At 34.6% G+C, this 14518-nt stretch overlaps 2 protein-coding genes and 1 pseudogene across 2 annotated transcripts; 2 read left to right on the top strand and 1 right to left on the bottom strand.

Moving 5' to 3' along the window:
• Positions 1–14518, top strand: part of LOC138895194 (uncharacterized) — a 198336-nt pseudogene that overhangs the window by 20336 nt on the left and 163482 nt on the right.
• On the top strand, positions 4118–6195 carry LOC104103648 (peroxiredoxin Q, chloroplastic-like). Its single transcript, XM_009611560.4, has 4 exons — positions 4118–4394; positions 4502–4639; positions 5525–5614; positions 5729–6195. Exons 1-4 carry the CDS (start codon positions 4197–4199, stop codon positions 5945–5947), a joined length of 645 nt encoding a protein of 214 aa, XP_009609855.1. The 5' UTR covers positions 4118–4196; the 3' UTR covers positions 5948–6195.
• Positions 6325–9721, bottom strand: LOC104103649 (probable flavin-containing monooxygenase 1). The gene is made up of 5 exons (XM_009611561.4): positions 9202–9721; positions 8615–8855; positions 7577–7755; positions 7113–7465; positions 6325–6904 (listed from the first exon to the last, which is right to left on the bottom strand). The coding sequence occupies exons 1-5, from the start codon at positions 9646–9648 to the stop codon at positions 6562–6564; spliced, it is 1563 nt and encodes a 520-aa protein (XP_009609856.1). The 5' UTR covers positions 9649–9721; the 3' UTR covers positions 6325–6561.

The following is a 14518-nucleotide window of genomic DNA, read 5'->3' as shown; positions in this document are numbered from 1 at the left end:
CCCTTCATTTCCGGTAGAAGCCATGCTCAACTCCATATCATGAGCACGAGTGGAAAGTTCTTTAAATGTCTTGGGCTTAATTCCTTGCAAGATGTAACGAAGTCCCCAATGCATTCCTTGGATGCACATCTTTATGCCAGAACCTTTGCTTAGTCTATCTTTGCAGTTAAGGCTTGCATTCCTCCATCGGTTGATAAAGTCAATAACTGGTTCATATTTTTGTTGGCGAGTGTTCGTAAGTTCCACCATGCTCACAATACGCCTCGTGCTATAAAAGCGATTAAGAAACTCTTGCACCAATTGGTCCCAACTGTCAATGGATCCAGCCTCGAGGTCAGTGTACCAATCAAAAGCATTCCCCTTTAGTGAGCAGACAAACTGCTTGACAAGGTAATTTCCATAAGTCCCTGCATTGTTTCATGTCTTAACAAAGTGCGCAATATGTTGCTTTGGATTTCCCTTGCTGTCAAACTGTTGAAATTTGGGAGGTTGATAGCCGGCAGGCATCTTCAAGCTATTGATTCTAGCAGTATACGGCTTTGCGTACGTGAGAGAAGACTTTGAAGCGACCTCATACTTATCTTTGATAGTTACCACAATGAATTCCTTCAATTATTCGATAGGAATTGATCCTTCGGAGGAGACATGAAGTTCTTTGGCAGATGACACTTGTTTTGTTGGGGGATCAGCCTTCTCATGGACTTCAAGGAGCTTTCCAGGTGCATGGCTTGATTCTCCATCCATCATGCTTTCAACTATGCCTGTCAATTTTGTGATACGAACATCTTGATCTTGAGCATACTTTGTTAAGCCATTAATTGCCTTTGTCAGGTTTGCGAGTTGCTCCTCCATTGTCAAAGTGTTAGTCATCATTGCCTCCATGATTATTGCAGATGATGAAGAATAACCGAGACCTTCCCATGGATTGAACTCAGTTTGGAACATGTCATGTGGTGAGATTGGCGTTGAGCCAACACTTAAAACTTCATCATCAGGTTAGGTAAGTTGACTCTTGGTATTATATAAAGTAAGTTGAGCAAGAGCTTTCTCCACAACTTCTGCAATATTATCTCCTCTCTCTGATTTCCTAGCAGAGGACCTTTTTTCTTCGGATGATGAAGATCTCAAAGCAAGCATTAGTGTTAACGACACTTGGAGTGCTTGTTGTCCTAAGACGTTCGCCTTGCTTCGGGTGATTGTTCCAAGACTCCCCATAGTAGCGTTCAGGATACTTTCAATGTCAGAAGAAAACTTGGAGTCAACAACTTTTGAGTCGATCTTCTTTGAAGCCATCTTAGCGATCTTGAATGTTGAGAGTTGAGAAGAGATGAGAGGTAGAGATGGTCCCACTGGGCCTGCCAAAATTTGTAACAACTAAATTTCGTTCCTGAAAAATAATAATCAAGACAAGAAATATAGCGACAAATATTATATTCAATTTCAAGTGATGGAGTTACAATCTCTAGAATATCTCGAATCTAAAAAGATGTGGTCCTTTGATTCTTCTCCTCATGAATAATGGTTCAAGAGCTTGAGAGCTTGATCTTGAACTTGACGGATTTCAAATTTGCGGTGCGTCACGAACAACTTGAAGCTCGTCACGAACCAAGATTTGTTGTTGGGTTATCACGAACAGAAGATTTGAAGCCGCCCGCTTATGATTTGAGTTCGCCTTTGAAATTTGACCACAAACGACGATTGCAGATATGGATGGAAACCTTGATACTATTCTTCAGAGGTTCTTTAGCCTTTCCTTCTGCTTACTTGCTTGTGTCTTAGCTTTCTCCTTTGACCCCTTTATATAGGAGTGGGGTGGAGTAGTCTCCAAGAAAATCCTAGTGGATCATTGGGCTTGAGGCTTATGGGCCGACCTATTTGATAGAAGACCAATTGACGGGCTAGCCCAATAATACATTTGACTTTTATTTAAATCAATTCATTTTAGATTTAAATAATCGACCCGATTATACTAGCCCATAGTATCATTTGGACTAATATGTATTTAATACATGATGAAATCCAAATTACTTGTGGATTTAAATTTAATAAAATTTTGTTTGTCTACAACCTTAAAAAAAGATTAAATTTTTTTCTATGAGAGCGAAAAGTTTATAAATACTTACTCAATAGTATCAAAATTTATAGTCTAATTAAGAGCCCGTTTGGACATAAGAATTTTTTTTAAAAAAAATAAATTCAAAACAATGTTGGTTATGAAAAATTTATATATTTTTCAAATCCAACTTGAAAATGCATTTTCGAATTTGAAAAACTGGTTACAGTTTTTCAATTGAAGAATTTGAAAGTTGGTATTTTTAAGTTTTACAAATTTATCCTATATTTTTAAAATTTATAAAAGGATCCCAATCAGTTATTAAACCTAGGTAACACCTACAACTACCCACCTTCTGATTGAGTGACCTTGGACTATATTTTGACATCCACTGTTGAGATCTACAATTTATACTTTTACTTGAAGGAGCCACTACAACTTGTATTACAGATTGTTCGTGCAGTTAAACAACCAACATGTTTGATTGTTTGTTTCAAGTAGAATAATCAAGTCGGGGTTGCTTTGATATTTTTTACAACTTGTGGGTATAAATCATGTTTCATGATTTTGAAAAAAGTACATCCAAATATGTTTCAAAAATTATAACCAAACACAACTTCATCTTCAAATCAAATTTTAGTGAAATTTCAAATTTTAAAAAAAAATCTTGGAATTTATATCCAAACGCCTACTAAACTTCGAAATTAATTTTTCTTTTCAACTACAAAAATATAAAAATAATGTATATATAAAACCAATTTGATGATTTAAAGGTGAATTTGTATCATTCGTCTATTTATGTGGCTCTCCTATGAAACAAAATTAGCATAAACTTAAAGAAAATCTTTTTTTTTTGGATTTCCCATCCCATGTCCGTTATCTGCATTGGATCCTGATTATATCCGGATCGCGCTGCGTAGGGCTCCATTCGGAGGGGGGAGGGTACTCCTTATCAAGATTTTTTCATACCCAGGACTCGAACCCGAGACCTCTAGTTAAGGAAAGAGCAGCCCCTTCAGCAACACCACATCCTTCGGTGGTGACTTAAGAAAATCTTATACCCATGTACAATGATAAAAAAATGTTCTCTTTTAAGATCTAATAGTGTTTTATTTACCAATATCGTTTACATTATATTTTTAGAGTCCATTAGTTAAATGGTCACTCAACTATCTGAAATTATCAAGTAAAGTCATCTTTCTTTCGTTTGTAAGAGAAAAGTTACTTAAATAGTCTATAGCACTCACAAGGTCACTCAACCAAAATTTTTCAACTTTTGATTATCATATACCTTTTACCCTCTAAAATAGGTACTCCATTTGATGTTACGGACTTACCTACAGAACAAATAAATTTTATCTATAAAATAAAAAATAAAAAATTATTTTTCTAGCATATATTATGTTAGAATAATAATAGAATTGAGTATAATTTTTAAGAATATATAATGTATACTATAAAAATACCTTTATTTTAAATAATTATTTTTATATTACCTGCATGGAATATATATTATCAAACCTTTATTTTCTTTCATTCTCAATTGTGTAAATATTTCTTTTGGAGTTTTTGTTATTAATATCAAAATTATTATTACGAATAAATTGGTCTATTTTTTTTTTGACTATGCTCAATATTTTATTATTTCCAACATTATATATGCTTAAACACTATTTTATTTTTTTAATTTATAAATAAAAAGTATTTTTTCTATATGTAAGTCCATAATATAAATTAAAAAGAGCAAAAAATCATAATATTAAAAAGTTTTAGAAAAATAAAAAGAAGATAAAAGTTAATAATTTAGAGGGTAAAATAGGTATTTGATAAGTAAAAGTTTGAAAAATTTAGTTGAATGATATTTTAAGTGCTAAAGACATAATTGAGTGACTTTAGTGTTAAAAAAACAAAAAGAAAAGAAAAAGAGTTTAGTAGGTAGTTAGAGTGACCACTATATTCCAAATCTCTTCCAAATCTCACCGACCGTACTGTCATAATCGGAATTGGGGTGAACAATGCTCCACGTCAAAAACCCCATCTCATCTTCGCTCGCATGCACACACTGTCTTAACTATACAAAAGCAACAATCTTGAAATCTACTACTACAATAACAACACATTTATCTTATCACATATTCCAAAAATGGCTTCTCTTTCTATCTCTGTAAAGCATACTCTCCCTTCTCTGCTCCACAATCAAATCCCAAAAATCCCCATTTCCCAGAACCTCACCATTGTTTCCAGATCATCACAATCCCAGTTTTATGGTCTTAAAATCCAAAATTCACCTTCTTTTTCAACCCCTTCTTCTTCTTCACCTAAAATTTCCATTGTTGCTAAGGTAATATAAATTGCATTGCATTTGTTACCTTCTCTTATAGCTTTTCCATTTTATTAGTGTTTTCTTGATTTCTTTTCTTCTCTGTGTATTTTATTGGATGTTTGTAGGTGAACAAAGGTATAGTGCCTCCACCATTCACATTGAAAGATCAAGATGGCAAAAGTGTGAGCCTTTCCAAGTTTAAAGGCAAACCTGTTGTGGTTTATTTCTATCCTGCTGATGAAACTCCTGGTTGCACCAAACAGGTATATCTTATGATACTTAGATTTTGCAGTTCTATTTCTTATTAGTCATGTAATTACAGATTTATGAAGAAAAGAATTAAAACAAGCTGCTTAAAATATCAATCTGATTGTGTGACTGAACTGGAGAAAATTTTATCCTTTATAAATAGTGTACTGATGAAAAATTCCCTGGAATCATGAAGTCAAGATTAAACATAGTGTACTGAAGGGGAGCTTTAGCGTATCTGGTTTGACCCGTGGTAACAGCCTCTTATAGAAATGCAGGTAAGACTGCGTACAATAGACCGTTATGGTCCGGCCCTTCCCCGGACCCCGCGCATAGCAGTAGCTTATTGTACCGGACTGCCCTTTACACGGTTATTATAGTGGTAATATGAAACTTAGTACTGGAGTTGCTAGGTCCTCTTTTGAATGACCTTCCAATTCTGACCTATTTGTAAATTATCAGTATATTAGGTCCTCTGTCTCACTGCATTTGAATTTTTGAAGTATCTTTGCTGCAATGCAATGTTTATTCAAATGCCCAATGTTTATGTACCTTAACACCTCATAGGCTAGTGTATGGGAAGTTTTGCTTTTATGGATTTGGTAGCACTTCCTCTGATAAGTAACAAGATAGACTTACTGTTTGACTGGTTTTCTGGAAATCAGCGGACAATTGCTTCTTCCTTCTCAGTTTATATCTTTTTAGACTGTGATTTATTTGCTCTAGTGCTGACCATAGTTTTGTTCTTTTCTAGATTACTGTTGTTGAAAATTTAACTAGTCAGAGTTAGATTTACATTGGGAAGAGTATTAGACTATTGTTTTTCGTTTAACAGCTTTGTAACAATGATCTGCAAAAGTTACTTTTAGTGATAACCGATATGTGAAAACTGTCTACAGGCCTGTGCCTTCAGAGACTCTTATGAAAAATTCAAGAAAGCAGGAGCTGAAGTTGTTGGGATTAGCGGAGATGATCCTGCATCTCACAAGGTATTACACATTTACTTGCTTAATGAGAAGTACCTTGTTGAACAGCTAAATATTTAGGTTGTGTTCTGTTGCCATCTTTTGAGGATAACCGAGCCGAGGTGTTTGATTCTGCAGGCCTTTGCAAAGAAGTACAGACTCCCATTTACCTTGTTGTGTGATGAAGGCAACAAAGTTAGGAAAGAGTGGGGAATCCCAGGAGACCTTTTTGGTACATTGCCAGGAAGACAGACTTATGTGCTTGACAAGAATGGAGTGGTTCAACTGATATATAACAATCAGTTCCAACCTGAAAAGCATATTGATGAAACATTGAAGTTACTTCAAAGCCTTTAAATATTAAGGTTCTCCTTTCTATATTCTTTTCCTGCCTTTTATCTTGTACTTTTTCTGCCAATTGTATGTGACCTGAGACACTGTACAACCATTTTTAGTTGTTAGAATGTGAAACGAGGTGTTAGTTTGTAGTCTTGCTACAATTTATGCTAGTAGAATGTTGAATTCGCGGTCTCCCGAGAATGATAAAACTTTTGTATATGGGCCTTTGCTCTTTGTAGTAACTGCATAATGTATAATTTTCTTCATATGCTTGAGCTTGCCACATCTTACTGTTGTCGAAGCCCCGTCGATAGTGATGGATGGTATACTAAGTTACAAATGAAAATGGAGTAACTCAAACAATCTTGAAATATTAACTGGTCAACTGGTAGAACTTATTCAAAAGAACCTTTATTCCTCCTTTTGTACTAATAAAGACAGAAGCTTTAGTCCTAAGCTGAGGTAATCTACATTTTTGGATACCTCGCTTGAGACCATTCATACATGTGATGTTTATTCGTTTTCTTTTTACCTCCCTTTCTAATCAGAGAAATATACAGTATAAGCAGATACATGAAATAACAAACTACTACATAATTAAGCAGGATATTTTCAGATGTTACTGAATTTGGTTACTTCCCCCTTGCATAATCTTGGCTGTTGTAGGGACTAAAGGCTTCAGCCAACCAATTCTTCTTCCTCCAAGATTGCCATCCCATCTCTTCACAGATTTCATCACTATGGTTGATACTGAAAGTGGAGATGCAATTTCTCTTGTAGAATCTTGTCGTCCTCTTCATAATCTCCATCTCTTGTGTTACCTGTTCAAGCATTTTCTCAACAGGGGGAAGTTTAAATAGATCATCTACAAGTCGTGACAGCCAAATGCAGCGTATCTCAGCTGAATGCAGGTTTGAAACACTTTCAAGATAGCCCACGAAAGCCATATTTGGAATCAATGGATGAACTGTACCCCTGTTAAGGAATTGGAAGATAAAATAAATTCAGTATCCACCATCAACTATCAGTGGCGGTTCAATAAAATTTGTAGCCAGAAGCCAAGCTTTAATGTTGGGGCCTAAAGACACTGCTTCACCGGCCTTACCCTCTAGCCGGCTCTATCAACAATATTTCTCTGGCTAGGAATAAATAGAAATGTTTCATCCAGAGAGTGCCTAATTACCTGTACAGTGGAATCATGCCAGAGGGAAACTCTAGCAGACTGCGAAAGGGATCTGGTAATATGTCTCTGAGTTTTTTCTTCCCATCAAAGCCAGTTGCAAGTATGACAACATCAGCTTCCAATTTGGTGTTGTCCTCGAATTCAATTCCTCCTTCCCAGAACCACCACTTCGACAATGTTCTTTTGAACAAGATTTTGCCCTTATCAGCCTCAGTGAAGAAATTTTCAGGCAAGATAGCCATCTGACAAGATGCATAGTCCTCCTCAAAGGGGTGTTCTGGTTTCAGTCCATACTTTTCCAGTGGAAGTTTCCATACCAAATAGGACTCGATTAACTTCGAAGCTCCTCTTCTCTGTCGCAATATATATATGACACTTATGTTAGTCCTATGTGAAATGATGCACTAGATTTCACGAAGAAAAAACACACACACACACACACACAAGAAAATAATGGGGCTGACCAGAGGAGAAAGCATTTGGCAAAGCAGGGTTCTGATCAGGCCTTGATTTGGTCTTGAATGTAGGAATTGAGAAGATCGAGTAGAATAGAACAAGTAAAATGGCAAACCCCAAATAGAGTAATGTGGAACTGTCCAATGCAAAGTCCTTACTACCATTGTACAAGCTTGGCCTTCAGGTCCTACAAGCAGTTACAAACAAACAAGTTCAAAAGATAAGCAAAAATTAGAAGTGAAAAAAAAGAAGCTAGGCGGTTTCTGTTTTTCAACCCTGAAATTTATTAATCTGTTGAGCAAGTTTGCTTTGGTCAAAGTCACGACTTCAATTGTAATGCGAAAAATCTATATTTAATGCGTATGACTTTGAAAGAAAAATATACCTATGATGCAGTCCTGAAGTCAAAGCATGAGACTTTAAAAATCAAAATACTATGCTTTTGACATTTATTCTCTGGTCCCTTTTTTGGTGACATCTCAGAAGAAACTAAAATAATTGTAAAGTTGAGGCTTACGTGGACAATCATGAATATGCTGGAATTGATTAATCAATATGATAACTACGGCAGCAGCTAGCATTTTCATGCAATATAAGAATAGTACTCATGTCAACAACCACAATTTAATTTCCTTTTATGGATTTTGACAAACTAACGTCCCTCTCTTTGCCTGCTTTTGGACATTACATATTTTTTATATTATATTATGCTGATAGTTGTAACAATATCTAGTTGCTGATGAAGATTAAAGGAGAAACTATGCATTGAACACAAATCTTTTTTTCTTTTTTGGGTTTCCCACCTGTTGTCTGCTACCCACATTGGGGCCCGACTAAATCCGAATTCGCGCTGGAAAGTCCCTTAGGTGATAAAGCACTCCTTAACAAAGGCGACACGATACTCAGGGTTCGAACCCGAAAACTCTGGTTAAGGATGAAGTAGTACTTACCACTCTACCACAAAAACCTTATTGGTGAACATAAATCTTTGTTAAGGAGTACTGTGTTCTTTGATGTATGAATGTATAATGAACAGAAATCTTTACCTTGATTTGCTTCAGCACATTCAACAGCAACATCTATTGCTGATTTTTTATAACCCACCACCACAACTTTCTTCCCTTTCAGAAGCTCAGTAGATTCTTCTTGATCAAGTTTAGAGTAATCAAGAGTATGCAGAACTTTACCCTTGAACATTTCTGGCCCTTTTTTCTGTGGAAAATTTGGCATATTTGGTATATCTCCATATTTTCCGGTGCACATCACCAAAAACTCGAACGCATACCACTGAAAAAGAATAAAACATGAAATGCATGCCAATTTATGTTAAATCCATTCTTCCTAATTCTATTGAAAACTAAGAAGGAAAATGAAATATAATTACATATATACTTTAGGTCAACAACAATAACAGACCCAGTGAAGTTCCACTAGTGGGGTCTGGGGAAGGTAGTACATACGCAGACCTTACCCTTGCCTTTGAAGGGTAGAGATACTGTTTCGATAACCTCTCGGCTCAAGAAAAATGGAAAGAAATAGTAGAAATAACAATATCAACTATAAGGACTAGAAAGAAAATAACAACAAAATAAAAGCCAGAAAATAGATGGAAAAATGAAAAGAAATTAAGAACCTGTAAAGTTTCAGATTGATCATTGGTTTGGACAGCAACCTCCCAAACTGGATTGCCATTCAACAAACATCCAAATTCACCATTAATTTTACCACCAAAATAATTCATTTCTCGGTCACCAACGAACTTGATCTCCACCACCTTAGAGTTGAACTTGACAAATTTCAGCACATCAAAATGTTGAGCATAGGAATATAAGTATTCCAATATTTCCTCATAAGTAGGGAAACTCATATTATCCCTTTGACTCCATGGGAAATCAGAGAACTCATAGTCACAACGAGGAGTTTGCAATTTAGTAGACTTATATGAACAGTGTTTCCAAACCCCTCCAATACAATTCGTGGCTTCGAACACCACTGGCTCGTACTTAGCTAGCTGTTTAGCAGCTGCTATTCCGCTAATTCCAGCTCCAATAATTCCAATTTTTGAACGGATTATAGCCATTAGAAAAAATAGTTATCTAGCTCGAGTATAATCAAGGAAGAAATAGAACTTGAGAATGTGTATATAATTTTGAGAGTTTATAGAAAGATGGGATGGTTTTGGACGTGAGGGTTTGAGGTGGTATTTATAGGAATTTGCATGAGATGAGATGAAATGTGAAATGAAGTGAGAAAAAGAGAGAGGTGATTGCTACAAGGCACGTGCTTAGACTTGTAAGAATAAGTCCATAACAATAGAAGGCACGTACGTACCTATAGGTATTATTAATTGTCAAATAGTTAATGTTTAATAATTATAAATAGATCTAATATTGTTGACATTTGCCTTTTTGGCTATATTTTATTGTGTTGTAGTACTGATATTGTTGTTACGCGAAGTTTGTTAGCTATGAAATGGAAATTTCATTTAGTCAAATTTCTCAATCTGCTTCAAAAAAAAATATCAGTTGAATTTCATTGCATCTTTCGTCCCTTATTTGCATCAAGAATATATTTGAAAATATAAGTTTGCTTAAAATTTTCGTAGAGTACATGCCTGGTAACATGTTGACCTTGCATTTTGGAGACAAAAAGAGCATAATAACTTTGAGATTGAGTAGGCTATTTTATTTTGAGACAAAAAGATGTCATTTTGTAAGTGTATGTGTGTATGTTGCTTATTGTAATTGTCAGCAAGCATTATAATATTCAAAGGAAGCAGACAAATATTTGTACAGAAAAGTCGTAGAATGTTCTTTAATTAAATAATGAAAATCTTTGGCATAATGTACTGATGACTAGATATATTTCGCGTTAGTTTAGTCATATTCTGGTACTTGTTAACTGCATTTGGAGGTCAAAGTCCTTAAATCTCGTAAAAAGAAGTATTCTCTGAGGTTTAAATAGTCTCGTCAAAATAAGAATTCTCTAAGGTTTTATTGTGTTACTACCTTGTATAAAAGTATAAAAGGTTACAAATAACAGACTAATTACTTTAATTATATTATACATGTTTCAGTACGTACTTTCACGTCTTCGCTTTCTAAGTGAATGTGAGATTTGAAACCCAAGACCCCTTGCTTGGTCTACTATGGTTCTAAAGTATGTATTTCATCTAAAAGTTTAAAATATTATAGAAAACACACTTAAATACTTTAATGTCTCAATATCTGAGAAATTAGATAAACTAATTTGTTTTTGAGGATTTGCACTCTAGATAATTTCGGGTTTCTGTTTCTGCCTTTTACCACATTCTTACTTTAAGCCTGACCATAAATTAAACAACAGTTAGTTAAATGTAACAATCCATGGAAGTTTCGTTCTTAGTAGAGCAAAGAACAAAAACAACTACATGTATTTTGCCACAAGATGGAGAGAGACATCGGAGTGATAGCTCGGAGGGAGAGAATTAAGAGAAAAAGGGATCTAGGGGAACTAAGTAACGGTCCAACACACTAGTCATATGGTTCGCTTTGGGCCTAGTCATACGCAACTTTAAAATACATAATTAGAGTGTAAGGCTTGTTTATTTATATACACACCATCTCTCCCGTGTTCAGTTGATATGAAATTCGTGGGGTGTTCTGAAGTCCAAAATAGTGGCAAATATGCATGAACCATTTATTCTCACGAACAAAGAAAAAGTTGAGAATTGATAAGGTGACCCTTACAAATTTCTGCAGCCCATGGGATTATGGAATCAAATGAAACATCCCAGAAGATGTGAAGAAGCTTGAAGGGAAATGAGAGTCCTATCCAATGTTTGAAATGTATTAATATAATGCAAGATATTCCAATTTGATATATCACATTATATTCATATTTGCAATATTGAAGATGAAAAGTACACGTAAATCACTTCAATAAACACAACTGGGATTCACTAATTAATGACCATGTCCTATTCTTTCTTCGTTCTAGATATATATTCGGTTTCCCCTCCTACAAGTCACTGCCTACTTAGAGAAAAGTAAAGGTACTTTTGAAGTACTGTACCCTTTTATTCTCTAGTCTATCCTCCCTTTGGCCGGCAGCTCGACGGATCTTGTGCCTTAAGGCGAAACTATATTGAGAGGCCCTTAAATTTATTCTATTAAATTTATACACTAACAACAAAATTTGCTTTCTAAACAATAAATTAATCATTTAAGACAAAAAAATAGCGAATTTAAAAATAAAAAAAAACTAGGAGGAAGAGCACAAAGAATAAAATGGTGGATTATCGAATATTGAGGTCCAAAACTCAAAGTGAAATTTTTGATTTGGCTATTATCATAATCAAGAAAAAGAAATAAATGTAATGATAGCTTAAGTTTTGAGCATTGATGGTGGCAAAAATATTTACTCCTTCTAATCAATTTAAATGATAATTGTAGTTCATTCTATTAATTAGAAGCACTTATTCGTGAATATCTAAAATAAATTGTAAATAACCTAATATAATATGTTAAATTACACTAAAAGAAAATCGATGCATGAAGGTTTTTGTGTTCATGCAGTTTCAGAGAAGATTGTAAAAGAAATTCATTATGTTGTCGATATATAACTTAATTCCACTATAAAAAGGATAAAATTAAAATTGAAGAGTGAAGAAAATATACTAATTAATGAGTGGGAAAATTATCATAATTTATGAACTTATTGGTATAAAATAACCTCAATCAAATAACAAAAAAAAATATACTGTAACATTTTTTTTTATAATAATTATTTATATAAATTATATAGTATATAGTAATAATAATAATAAGACTCGACCACATGATGAACATATTTTAAGCTAACGGTATGTCGAGCAAAAGTAGATTTGGGGCCTTCAAATTTTCGGGCCCTAAGGCAATGGCCTCACTAGCCAAGCCTTTAGAGCCACTCCTGCCTTTAGCGTAGGGCCACCGAGACCTTATTCATTCATTCAGAATTTTTTTTATTTTCACTCGATGTTTTGTATTTATATTGACGCTCGACTAAAATTGAATTCACGCTAAAAAGTTACATATTAAGGAATAAACACTCCTTAGCATATGCGGCTTCATATCCGAGGCTCGAAGCCATGCAAAAATGTCACGAACCCAAATTTTCTCCATAGGACGTCGTGATGGCACCTAGTCTCTAAGACTAGGTAAGCCTATCAATGCGGAATAACAATAGAAATATGAAATAAATAAGTCTGCAAATTCAGATAATTACAACTCCCAAAACCCGGTAGGAATAAGTCACAAGCTTCTAAGAATTTTTTCTCAATGTCTCTATATATCAGAGTCTAAAGAAAAATAAAGAAGCAACATAATAAGGATTGAAGGGGGCTCCGGAGTCTGCGGACGCTGGCAGATATACCTCGAAATCTCCGTACACATGTAGCTCACTGATATTTGGGCTGGTAGAAAGTACCTGGATCTGCACAAAAAGATGTGCAGAAGCATAGTATAAGTACACCACAGCGGTACCCAGTAAGTGTCAAGCCTAATCCCGGTAGAGTAGTGACGAGGTCAGGTCAGGCCTTACTGGAATAATAAAAGACATGGTGAAATATATAACAATATAATTAAAAAAATAAAATGACAATGGAAATGAATCAAGTAAATAGTATGTCACCATTTAACTACACAGAATAAGGGCAAATAATACCTTGCGGAAACAAAACAGGAATTTTCAACTTTAAGAAAATTACAACAATAATCAAAGGCAAGCGATCATAAATAAATATCAACAAGGGTACTCTCGAGGTACCACCTCGTAGTCCCAAATCATAAATAAATTCACAATATCTTATTTTCTTATATCACCGTGGGAGCCTTCACATTAAATTTTAGAGAAATCATTTTCAACTTTACTAAAATCACAACAATAATCAAAGGCAACTGCGGCCATAAATAAATATCAACAAGGGCACTCCCGAGGTACCGCCTCGTAGTCCCAAATCATAAATAAATTCACAATATCTCATTTTCTCATATCACCGCGGGAGCCTTCACATTAAATTTTAAAGAAATTATTTTTTCCGAAATAGCATCCCGTGTTTTAGCCACCTTTATCACACCGCATGACTTCTAGTAGTTCCCCTACTAGCCACGCGTATCAAGCCACCCTTATCACATCGCATGCGTTTCAACACCCAGACCTTATACCACCGCATGCTTATCAATATCACAATATATTACAATCTGCACCTCAAGTGCTCAAATATTTCAAATTGCCAAAATAAATCAACAACAATATTTTTCACAATAGGGAGCTCACGGCTCAATCACAATGAGTACAAAAATCTCACAAAATATTCGGGAATAAATAACTCAGCAAAAATAATATTTTCACAATTTTTAACACGTTGCCTCAATACCAAATTTAAAATATCAATTATTTCGTATTAATAATATTTAAATTAAAGAAATTCAACCTTCAAATAATGCACAGAATAAAAGAAACCAAGTTTCAACTAAATAGGTAAAATAATTAGCAGGATAAGGTCAAGTAAATTTAAAGTATAGAAATTAAATCAATGATGAAGAATATAACAAGATAAAATAATTTAATTAATATGCAACAATGATCTACATAATTTAAAGACATAATCTTCCACATTTAGTCTGTGTACACACTCGTCACCTCGTATACACGACTTTTGTCACGACCCAAAATCCATTAAGGTCGTGATGGCGCCGGACACCGCCGTCAGGCAAGCCAAAAATAAATACTTGATTTGGTTCTCATTTTAAATATTTTTTAAATCATATTTTACTTCGATTAAATAGTAAAAGATGGAATTCACAGTGTAAATAATAATATTCTTAACAATTTCAATACAGAACAACCCATAATCACCCCAAAACCCGGTGTCACAAGTGCATAAGCATCTACTAAGAAGTTAAAATAAAGTACAACATCTGTCCGGAATA

The sequence above is a fragment of the Nicotiana tomentosiformis genome, chromosome 7 (genome assembly GCF_000390325.3).
Source record: "Nicotiana tomentosiformis chromosome 7, ASM39032v3, whole genome shotgun sequence".
Classification (NCBI taxonomy): domain Eukaryota; kingdom Viridiplantae; phylum Streptophyta; class Magnoliopsida; order Solanales; family Solanaceae; genus Nicotiana; species Nicotiana tomentosiformis.
The sequence above is the reverse complement of the archived record's forward strand: the minus strand, read 5'-3'. Positions and strand labels throughout refer to the sequence as shown.

Excerpts from the sequence above, each read along its gene's own strand:
- LOC104103648 (XM_009611560.4), top strand. The coding sequence starts at position 4,197 with ATGGCTTCTCTTTCTATCTCTGTAAAGCATACTCTCCCTTCTCTGCTC. Across the intron at positions 4,395-4,501 it reads AAATTTCCATTGTTGCTAAG|GTGAACAAAGGTATAGTGCC; the intron begins GTAATATAAATT and ends GGATGTTTGTAG. Across the intron at positions 4,640-5,524 it reads CTCCTGGTTGCACCAAACAG|GCCTGTGCCTTCAGAGACTC; the intron begins GTATATCTTATG and ends AACTGTCTACAG.
- LOC104103649 (XM_009611561.4), bottom strand. The coding sequence starts at position 9,648 with ATGGCTATAATCCGTTCAAAAATTGGAATTATTGGAGCTGGAATTAGC. Across the intron at positions 8,856-9,201 it reads ATCAATCTGAAACTTTACAG|TGGTATGCGTTCGAGTTTTT; the intron begins GTTCTTAATTTC and ends ATTCTTTTTCAG. Across the intron at positions 7,466-7,576 it reads GCCAAATGCTTTCTCCTCTG|AGAAGAGGAGCTTCGAAGTT; the intron begins GTCAGCCCCATT and ends ATATTGCGACAG.